This window comes from Arachis ipaensis, chromosome B2 (assembly GCF_059453495.1).
Source record: "Arachis ipaensis isolate K30076 ecotype BB chromosome B2, ASM5945349v1, whole genome shotgun sequence".
Classification (NCBI taxonomy): domain Eukaryota; kingdom Viridiplantae; phylum Streptophyta; class Magnoliopsida; order Fabales; family Fabaceae; genus Arachis; species Arachis ipaensis.
The window spans coordinates 20,653,184-20,671,699 of NC_142437.1; the positions used below are offsets into that span (position 1 = coordinate 20,653,184).

At 27.8% G+C, this 18,516-nt stretch overlaps 1 protein-coding gene across 1 annotated transcript; it reads right to left on the reverse strand.

The window, feature by feature from the left end:
- Positions 1-9,027: 9,027 nt before the first annotated feature.
- On the reverse strand, positions 9,028-10,030 carry LOC148573221 (uncharacterized). The gene is made up of 3 exons (XM_088505717.1): positions 9,810-10,030; positions 9,482-9,587; positions 9,028-9,204 (listed from the first exon to the last, which is right to left on the reverse strand). Exons 1-3 carry the CDS (start codon positions 10,028-10,030, stop codon positions 9,028-9,030), a joined length of 504 nt encoding a protein of 167 aa, XP_088361843.1.
- Positions 10,031-18,516: the final 8,486 nt, after the last annotated feature.

The following is an 18,516-nucleotide window of genomic DNA, read 5'->3' on the forward strand; positions in this document are numbered from 1 at the left end:
CCTAATTTTAACTAGAATAAGCACCTAAATAATTTAAATCAAATATTTTAATTTTTAATAAATTTGTATTTTATATAAATATTTAAAATTATTCTCCTCGGATAAATAAGTGATCGTTTTTAATCAATTTTCTTTTTAAAAAATAATTAAAAGTCCTAACTCATTCCCCTAATTATTCTTCTAACTTTAAAATAGAGCAACTTTTAAATTTTTTATGATTTTAAAAAGTAACATATACATTTGAATTTCTATTCTTTTATTTTAAGTATTAAAAGAATAATTGTTGAAGCTTTTTAAAGAATAAATATTTGTTAGAGAGTAAAGTGTCTAATTTAAAATTTCTTAAAAATAAATTTGAGTGTTTATTATTTTAACTATTGGAAAAAGAATTTTTCTTAAAACAAATAAATTAAATTACATATTTTTACTCATATGATTTATTTATATTTTTTATTTTGTTTACCTTGTTTGTACTGTATGCAAAATAGGATGCACATATCTCATTTAGTGTAAACAAATAAGTAAGATAATTTTGTTATTTACCTAATTTTCAAATCGATAACTGAGGAAACAATATTTACACAAATTTTTACTGTAAACGAAAAATATAGATATACATATGTCTTATTGACAACAAAATCAAACAATTGTACGACTTAAAAAAAAGTATTTGCAATATAGTTTGGATCACTTTAAAAGTTAGAATTAATATAATTTGTTATAATTTAAACTGTATTAATTTAATTTTTTAAATTTAATCCAATTTAATTCAATATGATCCAAACTACTATGATTTGGGTGTAATCTTTTTATATCACATCTAAATTTTAAATTTTATAATTCTTAAATTAATTTTTTCAGAAATAAATTATATCCATCCAAATTTTAAATTTTATAAATTATATTTCATCAAAAGTTTAAATTTATAAAATTTAAATTTATTAATTTTTTTCAAAACTAAATGAACCGATATAATCCTAACTTATAATAATTTGGATAAGATTGGATTAAAAACTAAATTTAAATTGATATAATACAAATTACAATCGTTTAAATTAAATAGGATTATATTAAAAAATAAAACCAAACCAATAAAATATAAATCATAACAAATTATATTAATTTTATCTTTTATATCGATATAAAACCATTTGTTGTCAGTTTGTTTAAGTGTTATGATGAGAAAACCATCGTTACGTATATCTGCTTTATAACCGAGATAAATAACAAAAATTGTGTAACAATATATATGTATATATATACCTATTTCAAATTCAGTGAAAACGGTCACCAAAAAAAAAAAAAATTCCAGTGGAAACGAAGTAAGTAATAAATTAAAAATTAGAGAAATATTTTATTTCTCTCTTTTAAAAAATACTAAAATAACATTTTTCTCTTTTCTATTTATAAAATATACATTTTTTTTCTTATAATTTTTAAAAAATCTCTTCTTTAATTTATTTTAAATTTTTTGTATTAAGTAATTTTAACTTTATCTATTTTTTAAAAACAAATAAATTATTTTTTATAAAAATATCCTTTAACAAAAATTTTATTTTTCTGTCATTAAATTTTTTTATTAAAATATCTTTTAATAAATTATTTTTTATTGATTAAATTATATTTTTACCAAAATATTTTTTTTAAAAATTAATAATTAAATTATTTTTTTCTAAAATACCTTTCAATAATTTTTTAATTATTAAACTGTGATTTTACTAAAGTTTTTGTTAATAATTATTTTTATATTTTACTATTAATTTTTTGATATCAATATATTGATATCAAAAAATTAATAGTAAAATATAAAAATAATTATTAACAAAAATTTTAGTAAAATCACAGTTTAATAATTAAAAAATTATTGAAAATATCTTAAAAAAATAATTTAATTATTAATTTAAAAAAATATTTTGATAAAAATATAATTTAATTAATAAAAAAATAATTTATTAAAAGATATTTTAATAGATAAAATTTAATAAAAAAATAAAATTTTTGTTAAAGAATATTTTTATAAAAAATAATTTATTTTTTTTTGAAAATGAATAAAATTAACATTAGTTAATACAGAAAAATTAAAATAAAATAAAAAAATTTTAAAAGTTACAAAAAAAATAAAAAAAAGAAGAGTATTATTTTAATAATTTTTAAGAGAGAAGAGTAAATTTTTTTTTTTAAAAACTATAAATAATTTAAAATAAAGTACATATAAAAATAATATAAAATATAATTTATTCATCTAACAAGAAAAATCATTAGAAAAACACTATTTAGCCGATGATGGATGCATGCATGAATTTATGATTTTATTTTATATATGCGTTCCTAGCATGTACATTGATTGAGCTTTGATGACAATTTAAAGCAAATTTTATCCTCCTACGATTTTCGCTTGAAAATTTATTATCTCAACTTAAAAAGAATTAATTTTGGTATATTAATGATGTAAAATATTTTATATATTTATTCAATTAAAATTATTTTTTTAGATGGTTATATATGCAGTTAATATAAAAATAATTATTTTTATTAATATAATATTATATTATTAAATATATATATAATTATTTTATATTATTAATATATTAAAATTAAATTCATTTAAAAATACGAGTTCTCATGGTCTTTTTTTCATAACCGATTTACAAGAATAATATAGTGACACTGCTTGTAATATTTTATAAAGTATATTTTTTACTGATCCAAATATTGAATTATAATAAATTATGATAGATTATTTATATAAGATATTATTAGATCAAATGTTAATAAATACGTCACGAAACAATTCTTATTTATGTAAATTGTTTCTTTAAAATTAAATAACTTAATAACTTTAGACACTTCTTTCATGCATTTTATAAATTTCTGTTCAAAATACATTGACTTTTAAGTTTTAATATATCTAAGTTATAATTTTATAAAAATAGTCTATAAAATAAAAACTTTTAAGATAAGGGGTATTCTATGCTACTCAGGGACGGATATAAAAATTTTTTGAAAAGGGATTGAAAATTAAATATTTATATAATTAAATATTATATTATATAATTGATGATATTATTTTTAATTATTTTTTTAAATAAATTATTAAGAACTGCTATATTAAAATAGAAAATTATACTAAAAAATAATAATTTTATATTCTATATTATTCATAATAACTAAAATTTTAATTTTTATCTTTTATTATTATAAAAAATATAGCATGAATAATATAAATCAGTTATTTTGATTTTTTATATATATATATTTAAAATAAATTAGTGAATAAAATATATAAAATATTCATACTAATACATAATTTATTTAATATGTTATTATTTTAATATCATGAAAGAATAAATAAATGTTGAAATAATTTAAGTTTTATGTATATATTTTTTTATTATTCAATTAGAATTTTTTATATGATAATAGATTTAGAAGTTAAGGAAGAAAAATAAAAAGATAGAAGGAACAATAAAGAAAATTCATCAAAATAAATGGTTAATAAAAAAAATAAAGAATAGAAGGATAATTAAAAAAGATTTATTGATCAAATGGTTGGTCTAAAAAAATATAATACATCATTTATTAATGTTTAAAATATAACAATTGGGATTTGAACTTAGGTCTTGGGACAAAAAATTTTTTAATTACCAACTAGACTAATAAATCAATTTTAAAAATTAAATGTATCGTTATATAATATATAGAAGTTTTAAAATTTTTTGGGGGTCATGGCACCATTGACCCCTCTAAATCCGCCCCTGATACCTAACTTTAAATTAAGGTCTATAACTCAAGATGAGATGAAAAAAAAAATAGAATTTCATAAATTAGTTATTATTATTATTATTATTTTTGAATAAAGAAAACTCAACACAACTACGTGGAGTAAAGAAAGAACATGACACAACAAACAGAATAAATATATAGGATATAAGCTATTGTCACCTTCGATATTGTCATCAACAACCAAACGGATCAACACCACTCCATTTTCTGTAACTCAAAAAATGACTTGTTCTTGATCTTCTCAACACCTGTCTCTAATTCTAGAATATTATGCCATTACGTTCCAACCAAATGTTTTAAATAATCGCAAAAAATTCTATCAGCCACTTCTTTTGCTCAACGTTTCTACCAGGCACTCCAATCCAACTCTCAAAAAGCTCTTTGACGGTTCCCGAAATAGTCCACGCTCTATCAGCACACATCAACCCAACCAAGAAACAAATGATGTGCAAATTTTATATCCTTTTTACTCAAAACACATATATTATCACTATAATGAAAAATTTATAGTCTGCTCAATCTCTCTTTAGTATTGACCTGGTCTACTAGAACAAACCATGCAAATAGCTCAACTCTTGGAGGAACCAATCATCTCCATATAGTACTAGCGAAGCTATAAGTTGTGATGTCCTCCGAGAGAGTCTCTTTTTACAATACCTGCTCAAATGAATTAGTAAAAAAAATACTTGTTTTGTTAAATTTTTATACAACTGTATCCCCTTTACAGTTGACAATCTAATTGACCGTAACCGTCATGAAGTTGGTTGAGAAGCTCTAACTCCCATTGGAATAAATCTCTCCTCAAATGAAAGTTTCATACCCATTCTAACCCATAGTTATAGAACCGAACCGATGATCAAACCAGTCAAATTACTAGTTCATTGGTTCATTAGTTCAACCGTTGGTTCATTAGTTCAACCGATAAATTAATGGTTGAACCGATAAAATCGGTCTCACATAAAATTAAAATTTAAAATACATATGTTTACTAAGAGGAATTTATTTTATTTATAAAATAAAAAAAAATTATTATTTCCCCCAACATGATTTTTGGACTTTAATTCTCCAAATACGATTTTTTTTTGCATTTAAACAAGTTCGCCGGACCCGGCGAACTCTATAAAAATTGGCAAGTTCGCCACTCTATAAATTTTATAGAGTTTGCCTGACCCCCGGTGAACTCCCTTTTAAGTTTTTTCAATTCCATATTTTTAATCCATTATCATTATCTCCAAATAGTATATAGATCTACAAACAGTATATAGGAATACACAAAAATACACGGACAACAAGCATGGCTTCTTCAAGGATTTTTTAATTATAAATTAAAAAATAAGCCATATTTAACAATGGCAATCATTGTTATCGTCTCTAAAAATACACAGGTACACCGGAATAAGCCATATTTAACAAGAATTTTTTTAATTATAAATTAAAAAAATAACTATTTCCCAAAAATAACAAAAATTGTTATCCTGTGTACTTTTTGCGTACTCTTATGTACTCTGAAAACGATAATAATGGTTACCATTGTTAACTTTCCAATCTGATATATTTGAAGTGGATTATTTTTGGAAAATAATTATTTTTTAATTTATAATTAAATTTTTTTTGGTTAAATATGGCTTATTCCGGTGTACCTATGTATTTTTAAAGACGATAACAATGGTTGCCATTGTTAAATATGACTTATTTTTTTAATTTATAATTAAAAAAATCCTTGAAGAAGCCATAATTGTTGTCCGTATATTTTTATGTATTCCTATGTACTGTTTGTAGATCTATATACTATTTGGAGATGATGATAATGGATTAAAAACGCGGAATTAAAAAAACTTAAAAGGGAGTTCGCCCGGGTTAGGCGAACTCTATAAAATTTATAGAGTTCGCCCGGGAGTTAGGCGAACTTGCCAATTTTTATAGAGTTCGCCGGGTCCAACGAACTTGCTTAAATGCAAAAAAAAAAAAATCATATTTAAAAAATTAAAGTCCAAAAATAATGTTGGAGGAAATAATATTTTTTTTTATTTTATAAATAAAAAAATCCTTTACTAAAATTTTAATATGTAAATATTTAAAATGTTTAATACTTATTTTAATAATGGTATAAATTCTAATAAAATAAATATATAAAATTATAATAAAACAAAAATATTAATAATAAAAATAAAAAATACAATATTATTATTATTGAAAGATAAAATTAATATTTAATATAATTTAAATTTAACTTAATTAAATTATATATAAATTATAATATAATTTGAGTTTTTATATAATATATATATATATATATATATATATATATGAACAAATATATATAACAAAAAATTCTTTCTTTAAGTTGCATTAGGTATTCAATATATAAAATTATAAACACGTTAAGTTATAAAAAAAATAATTAGTTTAATGGTGTAGTTATGTTTAACCATTGTTCGGGTGCAAAGTTCAAAACCTTGCTTTTACATTTTTGCAAAATAGCTACCTACTGACTTCATCATCTCATAGTTGACCGTGGGTTGATCGGTCCGATTTAGCTGCGGTTCGCATCGATTTTAACTGGTTCAAACGAATTTAATCAGTTTTTTATCTTAAATGGTTAGGACATCAAACCAAATCGGATAAGGATTCGGTTTTCGATTTTTTTATTGAACCGGTTAGTTCGGTTCAATTTTTATAATTGTACTCTAATCTATCCAAAACTCACATTGATCCTTATTGATTTGAAACAGAAAGGAGCCTCGAAAAACTCTCTTTCAAGGAACTACTTTGTAACCAATAATCTTTTCAAAATCGAATACGTCTTCCATCTTGCACCTCTCTAATTCTCATTGGAATAAATCTCTCATCAAATGAAAGTTCTATACCCACTCTAATTCATAGTTATCAAAATCGAACCGGTAATTGAACCAATCAAGTTACGATTTATTGATTTATTAGTTCAACTGATAAATTACTAGTTGAACTGATAGAACCGGTCTCACATAAAATCAAAATTTAAAATACATATATTTACTAACATTTTAACATATAAATATTTAAAATATTTAATATTTATTTTAATAATTGTATAAATTCTAATAAAATAAATATATAAAATTATAATAAAACAAAAATATTAATAATAAAAATAAAAAATATAATATTATTATTGAAAGATAAAATTAATATTTGATATAACTTAAATTTGACTTAATTAAATTATATATAAATTATAATATAATATGAGTTTTTATGTATATATATATATATATAACAAAAAATTCTTTTTTTAAGTTGTATTAGGTATTCCATATATAAAATTATAAACACATTTAGTTGTAAAAGGACAATTAGTTTAGTGGTGGAGCTATATCTAACCATTGTTGAGGTGTAAGGTGCAGAACCTTGCTTTTGTATTTTTGCAAAATAACTACCAGCTGACTTCATCAGTTCATAGTTGACTGCGGGTTGATCGGTCTGGTTTAACTGTGGTTTGCACCGATTTTGACTGATTCAAACGAGTTTGACCAGTTTTTTTTCTATCTTAAACGGTCAGAACATAAAATCAAACCGGATAAGGATTTGGTTCTTCGATTTTTCGATTGAACCGGTCAATCTGGTTTGATATTTATAACTATGCTGTAACCCATTTATCCCAGAATCCACAGTCTCCTATTACAGATCCTTGTTGGTTTGAAATAGAGAGAAGTCTCGGAAAATTCTCTTTCAAAGAGCCACTTTGTAACCAATCATCTTCTCAAAATCGAATACATCTTTCATCTTCCACCTCTCTAATTCCCATTGGAATAAATCTATCCTTAAATGAAAGTTTTATACCCACTCTAACCCATAGTTATTAGAACCGAACCGGTGATCGAACCGATCAAATTACTGGTTTACTAGTTCATTGGTTCAACTGATAAATTACTAGTTGAATCGATAGAACCGGTCTCACATAAAATTAAAATTTAAAATACATATATTTACTAACATTTTAATATGTAAATATTTAAAATGTTTAATACTTATTTTAATAATTCTATAAATTCTAATAAAATAAATATATAAAATTATAATAAAACAAAAATATTAATAATAAAAATAAAAAATACAATATTATTATTAAAAAATTAAAATTAATATTTGATATTACTTAAATTTTGACTTAATAAAATTATATATAAATTATAATATAATATGAATTTTTATATAATATATATATATATATATATATATATATATATATATTATATGAACAAATATATATAATAAAAAATTCTTTCTTTAAGTTGCATTAGATATTCAATATATAAAATTATAAACACATTAAGTTGTAAAAAGACAATTGATTTAGTGGTGGAGTTATGTCTAAGCATTGTTGAGGTGCAAGGTTCAAAACTTTGCTTTTGCATTTTTGCAAAATAGCTACTTGCTAACTTCGTCAGCTCATAGTTGACCGCAGGTTGACCGGTTAGGTGCAAAATGCAAAATAGCTACTTGCTAACTTCGTCAGCTCATAGTTGACCGGTTAGGTTTAACTACAGTTTGCACCGATTTTGACTGGTTTAAACAAGTTGACCAGTTTTCTATTTTAAACGATCAGGACATCAAACCAAACTGGATAAGAATCCAGTTTTTCGATTTTTCTATTGAACCGGCCATTTCGATTCGATCTTTATAATTATGCTCTAATCCATCCCAAAACCCACAATCTCCTACTATAGATCCTTGTTGATTTGAAACAGAGAGGATCCTCGGAAAGCTCTCTTTCAAGGAACCACTTTATAACCAATCATCTTCCCAAAATTGAATACGTCTTCCATCTTCTACCTCCATGGACAACTCACTAATCATCTTATCTCTTACCTGTTTCTCCTTAAGATTCAGCTAGCAGATGTCTTTCCACAGACCACCTCTTGAAGGTAATGTCTATTTTGACAACATGACATTGGGGTTCAATTTATTACACGAACATACAATTTTCTTCCACAGCGGACAATCCTCCTTCGAAAAGCGCCACCACCACTTGAACAGAAGCGATGTATTTCTGATTATAGCATCCCCCACCCCGTACCACCTAAGTTTTTCGGTGCTTGCACCACTTTCCATTTCACAAGAGGTATGTCGTTGTTCTCATCTTCTTTACTTCATAAAAATCTTTTTTGTAACCAAATTAGCTTCTCTGCAATTGTCTTTGGCATTTTATACAAGCTTAAGTAGTAGACCGATAAGCTATTAAGTACAGATTTGATGAGAAATAGCTTACCAGTTTTGTTGAGAGTCTCGCTTTCTATAAGCTGAGCTTGTCTTCCACCTTGCTATAATTGGTTTCCAGGTCTTGACCAATCGAGGATTTACACCTAGAGAAATCCCTAAATACCTAACGGGTAAAGCAACTTCCGCACATCCTAAACAACCACACATATTTGTCACCCATTCCTGCTCACAATTAACCGAAATCAAGTTTGACTTATCAAAGTTAATACTCAGGCCAGTCATCAACTCAAAACAATGCAGAAGCCTCTTATAATTCATAATTGCCTCCGTGTTCAGTAGACAGAATAAGATTGTGTCATCTGCAAGTTGGAGATGCAACAAATCTATGTTATCCCTTCCAACCAATAGTGAAAAATGTGTCAATTCCTGACTGTCTCACCCACCATCCTATGCAATACATCAACAACAAGAACAAATAGAAAAGAAAACAGTGGATCACCTTGTCTAAGACCTCTTTCTCCATTCTGAACAGCTTAGATGGTGACCCATTAATCAACACCGATATAGATGTTGTGGTCACACATTCCTTCACCCATGTTCTCCATCTGAGACTGAGACCAAAACTCATCTTTTATAGCACAATATCCACGAAGCTCCATCTAATCCTGTCATAAGCTTTCTGGAAGTATAACTTGATGATTGCCGCCTTCTTCTTATGCAACTTCAGCCATTGGACCGTCTCACATACAATAAGGACACCATTATGTATTTTTCGTCCCTTCACAAACGCAGACTGTGTCTCCCTTACTAATCCTGGCATCACTAACCTCATTCCTCTTACCAATACTTTTGATATTACCTTATACACACAACCAACTATACTAATCGGTCGAAGATCTTTGATTTTCTTAGCTCCCACAAATTTTGGAGCTAGTGCCACCCACGTTACATTAGCATCTGTTGGTAGCTTAGCACTTTGGAAGAATTCCAACACTGCTGCAGTAAACCCATGGCCAATCTCATCCCAACATTTCTTAATGAAGTTCATATTGTATCCATCACTACCTAGAGCTTTAGTGGACTCACAATCCCAAAGGTCTCTCGGATTTCCTCAGACAATGACAGTACCTCTAATGCTGTTGCCTCTTCATCATCAAGTTGCTTTACCAACCCATCACGGAGCCCAATCATAAGAGCATATTCCTGTCGATATAGCTCTTTATAAAATCCTCTAATCGCAACCTTTATTCTGGCCTGGTTCCGCTCCAACCTTCCATTGATTAACAGAGCATCAATTCTATTATTCCTCTTTCTAGCCGACGCTAGGTTATGAAAGTATCTAGTATTCTTGTCCATATCTGTAGCATGCTAAGATCGAGACATCTGCTTCCAATGAATCTCCTTTCTAACATACCATTTCGTACAACAACTCACCAGAGCCTTCAATCGAGCCTCCACCATTCCATCATAAGTATTAGCACTAACCATATGATTAATCTTCCTGATATCTTCTTCAACCTTCTTTATCCTATTGTCGATATCTCCAAAATTTTCCTTATACCATCTTCTTAGCGATACCGTCAGGGCCTTCAGCTTAGTAGTGAACTTATCATCACCCAAGTTCCTCCTTCACCATCTTCAGAAATTCCTCATGTGTAAACCAGGAATCCAAACTTCGAAATGGTCTTGGGCCCCCACTAACTCTTGTACCTTCTACAATCAACGGATAGTGATCTGATAGACCTCTAGGTTCTCCTTTTCAATCGAGTATCTGGGAGCTACTCAGGCCACTCTATACTTACTAGAACCCTGTCAATGTGACTACAAGATCGATCTCTAAACCATGTGAACTTTCGATAATTAAGAGGTAAATTCACTAGCTGTAAATTTTGCACCCAATCCTTAAATTCTTTTGCAGATACTGGTACATTAATTGCACTTTTCCTTTCCTCCACCTGTAGTATCTCGTTAAAATCTCCCATGAAAAAAAATAGAACCTGACATAATCCCACAATATAGGCCAATTCCTCCCACATCACCAGTTTCTCACTCCACACATGTGCTCCATGCCTCCATACACTAAGCAGAATACACAGTTAAAGTTATTTTTTGTCAATAGTCCTTCAACACACAGCCAACCTTCCCTTTTGTAGCAATTTGAACGTTTAAATACCATATCATACCACATTAACAATAAACCTCCAGAGACACCTGCTGATTTCATGTAATCCCAACCAACCATGTCACAACCCCAAATCTGTGCTACATCAAATTTAGTCACTACCTCTCTCTTAGTTTCAATCAAGCCTAACATATTCAACCTATATTTTTTCTTCAATTCTTTCACCATACTCAGCTTACTATTCCCTCATATGCCTCTAACATTCCAACAACTATAAATCATTTAAAAGAATTTGTACACACTTTATTATGATTTTTGGGTCTGCTCCTCCTTGCTTTCTCTTTTTGCTTCGCCATTCTTCTTTTTACCGCAATTGCTTCATTTTGACCTTGTAAAATTGTTATAATGTCTTCTTCTTCATCATATAAGACTGCACCACTCTACTGTCAACTTTCATGTTTCTTTATTTTCGATCATCTATTCTTCCCGTGTGAACCTCTGATCAGCATTCCCGTTCATACACTCTACTTCTGTTTCAGACCTAGCATCCTCTGTAGCCCATCTTTTGACATATTGATGTTGCTCCCTAGTCGCTGCTAATGGCTTGATTTCCACAGCATCATCTTCACCTCCTACCCCTGTCACATTAGTCCCCCTTTCCTGAAATTGCAGTCGTTGGTCTCCTTGAATAGCACGGTTCCCTTCTTTTTCATCCAACACTTGCAAGTCATGGAACTCATGGTTAGCTTCTTCCACTGCGGGGTCCACCGTCAAGCCTTTTTAAACTACTTTAACTCTAAGTTAGATTCATAATTAACTCAATATCAAACCCATTTATTTAGAAAAGAAAAAACAATTAAATTGATTAAAAATTAATAATATAATGTTTTTTATCAATTAGCCAGATAAATCAATTAATTTCGTTTATTAAAATAAAATTAAGTCGGATTTTATTGTTTTCTAGAATTCAAATTATTTTAAATCGATTAAGAAACTTATATATAACTAGAACAAAATATCACACAACAGAAACGGTAGATAGCGGCCAATTATTAGTGTCTATTTTGATAGCTGCCATAATTTGCCAATTTAACGGTGATTCTAGCTGCGATTTTGAGAAGAGCAGCTGTATGACTTGATTTGTGACAATTTTTACAATTGCGTCGCTAACCTGACTCTTTTAATCCATCAAGGTCCCGCCTCAACTTGCCCTCTTTTTATTCTATTTTTCACTCTCCCTGTATCTGCTCATTCCTCGACTACTCTCGCCATCGTCCCTAGTCGTTATCTACTTCGACCTTCGTCCCGAACTTTTATCGGTGCTGCTTTTGCCGATATCAAGCTCCTCTGTTTTGTCTCTTCCTCTGGATCTACTCGCCATCTCGTTATACGCATGCATTGTTCGAATCTGCTGTAGATGCATGAGTGTCCTGCTTCTATCACCTCCAGTCTGTGTCACTGCCAGCCTTTCACCATCACCATGCACCACTGGTTCTGCTCTTTCTTCCTTTGTTTGTTTGTTTAGGTATTCGTTTTCTTATTTTGTCTTCTTTTTTCTCCTAGGTCATTGATTTCATTTTTTTACATTGCTGGAGCAGCAAAACGAGGTGAATTCTTAAAATTTGTGTAATTATACTAGCTAATTGTGTTTGTTACAAGTCCAATTTTTATTTTAGCTAATTAATTTTTGTCTAATTTTACTATGAAATCCATTGCTCCATGAGCCCCTCAAATCTCGTTAACCCTAACCCTTACTCCATGAGCTTCGATTGGCGCTGCTTCTGTTGGGCCTGACCTCAAAGCAGTGCTCCCCTGCTTCCTTTCTTCCGCCAAATTTGCTCTATCTGTAGTTCAAATTTGCTGCAGTTGCACGAGTTTCTTGCCACAGTCACTTTCGGTCTCCGTTGCCACCACCACCATCTCAGGTTCTTCTCTTTCTTCCTTTTATTTCTTTACTAAGGTTTTATTTTCTTATTCACCTTTTTATATGAGATTTTGGCTGCTAAAGACTTCTTTTTTAATCTCTATTAAACATGCAGCATTTTTGTGCTTATTTTGATTGCATAAACATTAGAAATAAAGTGGGATTTTTTTTATTTTCATTTGTTTTTGTTCACTTGTTTTCTTCTCAAATTTGCTGAAAATGGTATTGATGATAGTGAAGATGAATACTTTGATGATGATGACGATGCTGATTAAATCATTTGATTGAGTGTAAAGGTTACAGTAATATACTCTTATTGTATATGATGAAAGAGGTGATTTAGAAATATGATTATTCAGAAATATTTGATGGTGCTTGTTCGTATTTGAACCTTGGTTTTGTGCTATTTGAAAAGTGTTTAAAGCTATACTTGGACGAGAAAAGAGTAGTTCTCCTGCTGTCTGTAATGGCTCATTGTTTTCGGATTGCTGCTGCTCCTGCTCTATATGTGTGTGTGTGTGTGAGTTGCTTCGTTTGAGGCCTCATGGAAATAATGATATAGTTTTATTTGGTTCTCATTTGCGGTTGTATCTACAAAGGTACAATCATTAATCATTAATCATTAATTATTTACACTAGAGACTATATGAAAACAAAATTGTGTTGGATTATTATGTATTAACTTCTTAAAATGGAAATCCCTTTTCAGCTAAAAATTGTTGAGAAAATTATTTATGTGCAAGTGAATGACCATTGAATTTGGTTTAATTTTCTGGCCTGCTTATAGAAGTTGATTAGTGCCTCATTGAAGCAGCAAAAGAAACTACAGAATATGTCCCTTCATGCTCCCTCTCAATTGCCCGATAGGGTGACAATTTCATATTCAAATACTAGTATATGGTAATTACACCTTTTTTTTACCTTGCTGTTATGTGCAACAATTTATTGTGAATTTGGATATATTTTATATAATATAAACATTTCTGTTGTGCTGAATTCTAGTCTTGTTCCTCAATTTGTTACTTGAATTTTTTGTACAAGACCTTGGATTGGAGGCTTTGAATTTGAAGGTTAATGAGGAGCCTGCTCCGTTACCTAAGGTAAACAAAATATGTTATTGGTGCAGCTGCAGACATTATTTTCTTGCATTTCATGTTTCTCATTTTATTTTCTTCTATTGTTTGTTTTTGTCTTGTTATTCTTCCATAAAGAAAATGTTTATGCATGGATTAGTACTCTTTTTTATCTTCAAGTTTGGAGAGGCTCAATCACATCCCGATCTTTGTTGCATTCCTTCTAGTTTCAGTATTTCTTTCACTTTCAAAAAAATAATAAATGAAAACCAAAACAAGCAAGCCCAACTTCCTCTCTTATTAGCGTAGTTTTCCCTCTAATCATCTCTTAGTGAGCTCATTAGTAAGTGATCATATATAAATTTTTTTCTGCTTATTTTGTATAGCGAAATATATTGATTGACAACAATTATTATTCAGTATCTTTTTTATTTATGTTTTTGTAGGATGTTGGCAAAATTTGTGGTCAGTTACCTGCTTTGCAGGCTCTCAACTTATCTAACAACTTAATGTCACCACATAAACCAAAACTTTCACCATTGGAAAGCATCCGCATTCTAGTTTTAAATAATACTAGTGTAGATTGGGAGCAAGTTCCTTTCTATCTCTTTTCCCAACTTATACTGCTGCTTAAATTCTCATCATGTTAGTTAGGAGCCACTAAATGTTTCCTGTTTAACTGGGCAGGTTGAATTGCTTAGACAATCATTGATAGCTATTGAAGAGCTACATCTTATCGAAAACAATATAGGCAGAGTACTGGTACATTTTGTTTTTGGTTTATTATTCTTGTTTTTGGTACATTTTTTTCAGCCTTTATTGCTCATCTCCTTAAAGGTTTGTCATTTTACATGTAGTGGGGCAATAAGTTTATTATTATTATTATTATTATTATTTAGTATAGAGCTTCACACAAACTCTTGACTGTTTTGGTATATTTTCTATGATATATAATTAAATGAGTATGTCACGGAGATGTATGATTATTTAAAACTAAGTATTAGATATGATGATTCAACTTTCATTTTAGATTCTATGCAATGCAAGTTTGTTGGGTTCTTGGGTACATTGTTGCAACTCTTTTCTTCAGAGTTGTCGAGATGTCAATTGATACCATCATTCTCTCATACTGCCAGGATTTTGAAGAGAATGGAACAGCATAGTATGCTCCACCCCCTTCTCATGGAAACTCTCAACAATGACCAAAGTGAGACGCAAAGACTTACACAAAGATCCAAATAAAATATGTTCTATGGTTTATATTTGTCGGTGATAACTCTCAACAGGGCTTCAATATTTAGGATTTTTCTAAGGTGCTTATTTTTACCACCTTAGTTTTGTTTTTATATATATATATATATATATATATATATATATATATATATATATATATGCTAGTTTGTGCACAAGTAGTGCTTGAGTATCATGTTTTTTTATTTTAAAAATAAGTATTTTTTTAGTTAATATTTTGGATTTATCTATGAGTTTAATATTGTTTATATAGTATTTTTTATATTAATATCTCAACTTTAATAAACATGATCTAAAGAAAATAGGTTATACTAAAGAAAAATGATATAAATTATTGTAATTAGTTAGTTTTTTTTAACCTCATTTATGAAATTGCGGCGGTTCAAAACTGTCTGAATTTTTTTAAAAAAAACACATATAAGTTTGTGGCGGTTTTGTAACTGCTGCAATTTATTTTTTAAATCCACTCACTGAAATAACGACGGTTTTCTGAACGATTGCCGCAAAATATTGGTTTAGCAGCGGTTATACCAGCGATTGTTAAAAATCACTGCCAAATCCAATCCCGCACCTATAACGCGGTCCTGTGAGTCGCCAGCCTTTGATTTTGCGGCTAATCATAAAAAAATCGCCGACATTTAGTGCCCCCTTGTAGTGATAATATGTAACAGCGCTATGAACAAATAATGCGTACTTATCCTAGGTAATAGACACAGGATTTGATGGTCTCAAAATATTTGGATTATTTAATAGTCCCATAATAAAACATATTTTTTAAATTTTTTAATAACTATTAAATAGTCTTTATTTAATTTAAATCACAAATTAATCCTTTATATATATTATTTAATTATAAAATTTATCCTCTATTTTACAAATTATTATTTTATTATCCATCTATCTTGTTTATTAACAATTAAAAACAAAAATAATAACGAAATAGATCTTTCATTAATTATCATAAATATTTTGACAATCCAAATCAATTGATTTTTTATCCTTGATCTGTTACATCTGTAAACACTAGTGAAATCGTATTTCTTAGTAATTCAATCGATTGGACGTACAACACAATCGATTGAATGTTGGACAATAGTATGGATTTTTTCAAAATTTAATGAAGAAAATTGGATATTAAGTAGATGGATAGACGATGAACAAAAATAATGAAAAATTGATAATAAAGGAGATTGATAAACGATTCTAATTGTAAGATTGAGTAGTTGAAAAATAAATTGATTATAGATTATTCACCAATTTATAATCTTAATATTAAAAAAGATAAGATTAGAGAATCTAAATCAAAATAAAAACTTAAAAATTGAAGATAAAATTTTAAAGATAAGATAGATGAATAATAAAAAAATAATTTATAAACACGAGGAAAAAAATTTAGAATGACAACATATAACGCAGTGCACAATTCAATCGATTGAGTAATACAACCAATCGATTGAATTGTGAAAACCCATATTGCTTTGAAGACTTCAATTGATTAGTAACACGAACAATCGACTGAATAAGAAAAAATTCACATTCTAAGAACAGTTCAATCGATTGTGTAATAAATCCAATTGATTGAATTTTGATAACTCATATTCCCGTACAAAATTCAATCGATTGTGTTGTACGTCCAATCGATTGAATTACCAAGAAACATGATTTTACTAGCGTTTACGGATGTAACGGATCAAGGATAAAAAGCTAATTGATTTCGATTGCCAAAATATTTATGACGATTAATGAAAGATCTATTTTGTTATTGTTTTTGTTTTTAATTGTTAATAAACATGATAGACGAATGATAAAACAATAATTTATAAAATAAAAGATAAATTTTAGAATTAAATAATATATATAAAAGATTAATTTATAATTAAAATTAAATAAGGACTATTTAGCAATTATTAAAAAACTTAAAAAATATGTTTTGTTATGAGATAATTAAATAGTCCAAACGTTCTAAAACCATCGAATCCTGTGTCAGGTATTTATATATCTCGTTACAACTTACAAGAGTATATAACTTTATTATATGTATTTGTTTATGTACTAATTATATAGTTACGTTTTTTTTTCTGTGATGCTACACGTACAAATATTTTTATAATTAAGTAAAAAAAAGTATATGCGTTACTTGCTTTTCTTTTTCTGTGCTACTTCAACACAATTTTTTGTTGGAAAACACAAAAATTTTTGCACATAATACAAAAAATTTTACACATAACACATAATTTATTGATATACTATATAAATTTTTTAGCGACGGTATTTTGTTGGTTTATTGATTTAATATTTTGAGTACGAAATCTTTCAAAAGTTTATGTAATGTGCATTTTTTATGTGATATGTACCAAAACATCTGTGTTGTGCGTATTTGTTGGTTGGATATCAATGTTTTGGGTATATAGTTTTTTAAAAAATTTTGTATTATATACCAAAATTTTTATACTATGCATCAATATTTTTGTGTTGTGCATCATAGTTTCTATACTCAATAGTCTTACAAAACATATATAACAAAAGAAAAAGATAATAACGATGATAATGAAAGAAGATGAAGATGAGAAAAAAAGAGGAGAAAAAATCAAATAAGAGATCGTACATATTAATAATGAAAAAATTGTCGAAGTACGCAAAAAAAAAAAAAAAAAACATAAAGAAGGAGGAGACAACGTTATTGAAAAAAAAAGTTTGTGCATATGTGATTTGGTTGAGACTTGACCAGTAAAATATTTTGCTGCGTAATTTATTATTATAATAATTATTATTAAGTTGACTTAACTTTTAAATGCTCCAATGTGAATTTTCAATGAGACATTATAGCACATGTCTCTACTAAATTAATCTCACAAATTAAATTCTAAATACTAGTCTCTAACGCCATGGCCAACTCCTATCAAATGCCCCAAAGCTCTATTTGAAAGATGCCAAATTCATATATAACAACTTGAAAAAGATTATTTTTTAATTTGTCTTTGTCTAGTCTGATTGAAAGAACAATTTTGATTTGTAAAAATAATTTTTTGAAATATTTCTAATTATTTTTATTTTTTTAGAATATTTTTATTCATTCTATATAATTTTTTGTGTATATTTTTATCTTTTTATTTCAACATATTTATGAAAAAAAAATTTTTTAAAGACTTTTCTCCCAACTCAAA

Bases quoted from the DNA above. Each gene is read 5' to 3' on its own strand.
- LOC148573221 (XM_088505717.1), bottom strand. From the start codon at position 10,030: ATGAACTTCATTAAGAAATGTTGGGATGAGATTGGCCATGGGTTTACT. The intron at 9,588-9,809 runs GTTAGTGATGCC...TCTCAGTCTCAG, and splicing joins GTATTGGTAAGAGGAATGAG to ATGGAGAACATGGGTGAAGG. The intron at 9,205-9,481 runs GTGATCCACTGT...AATTGTGAGCAG, and splicing joins AGAAAGAGGTCTTAGACAAG to GAATGGGTGACAAATATGTG.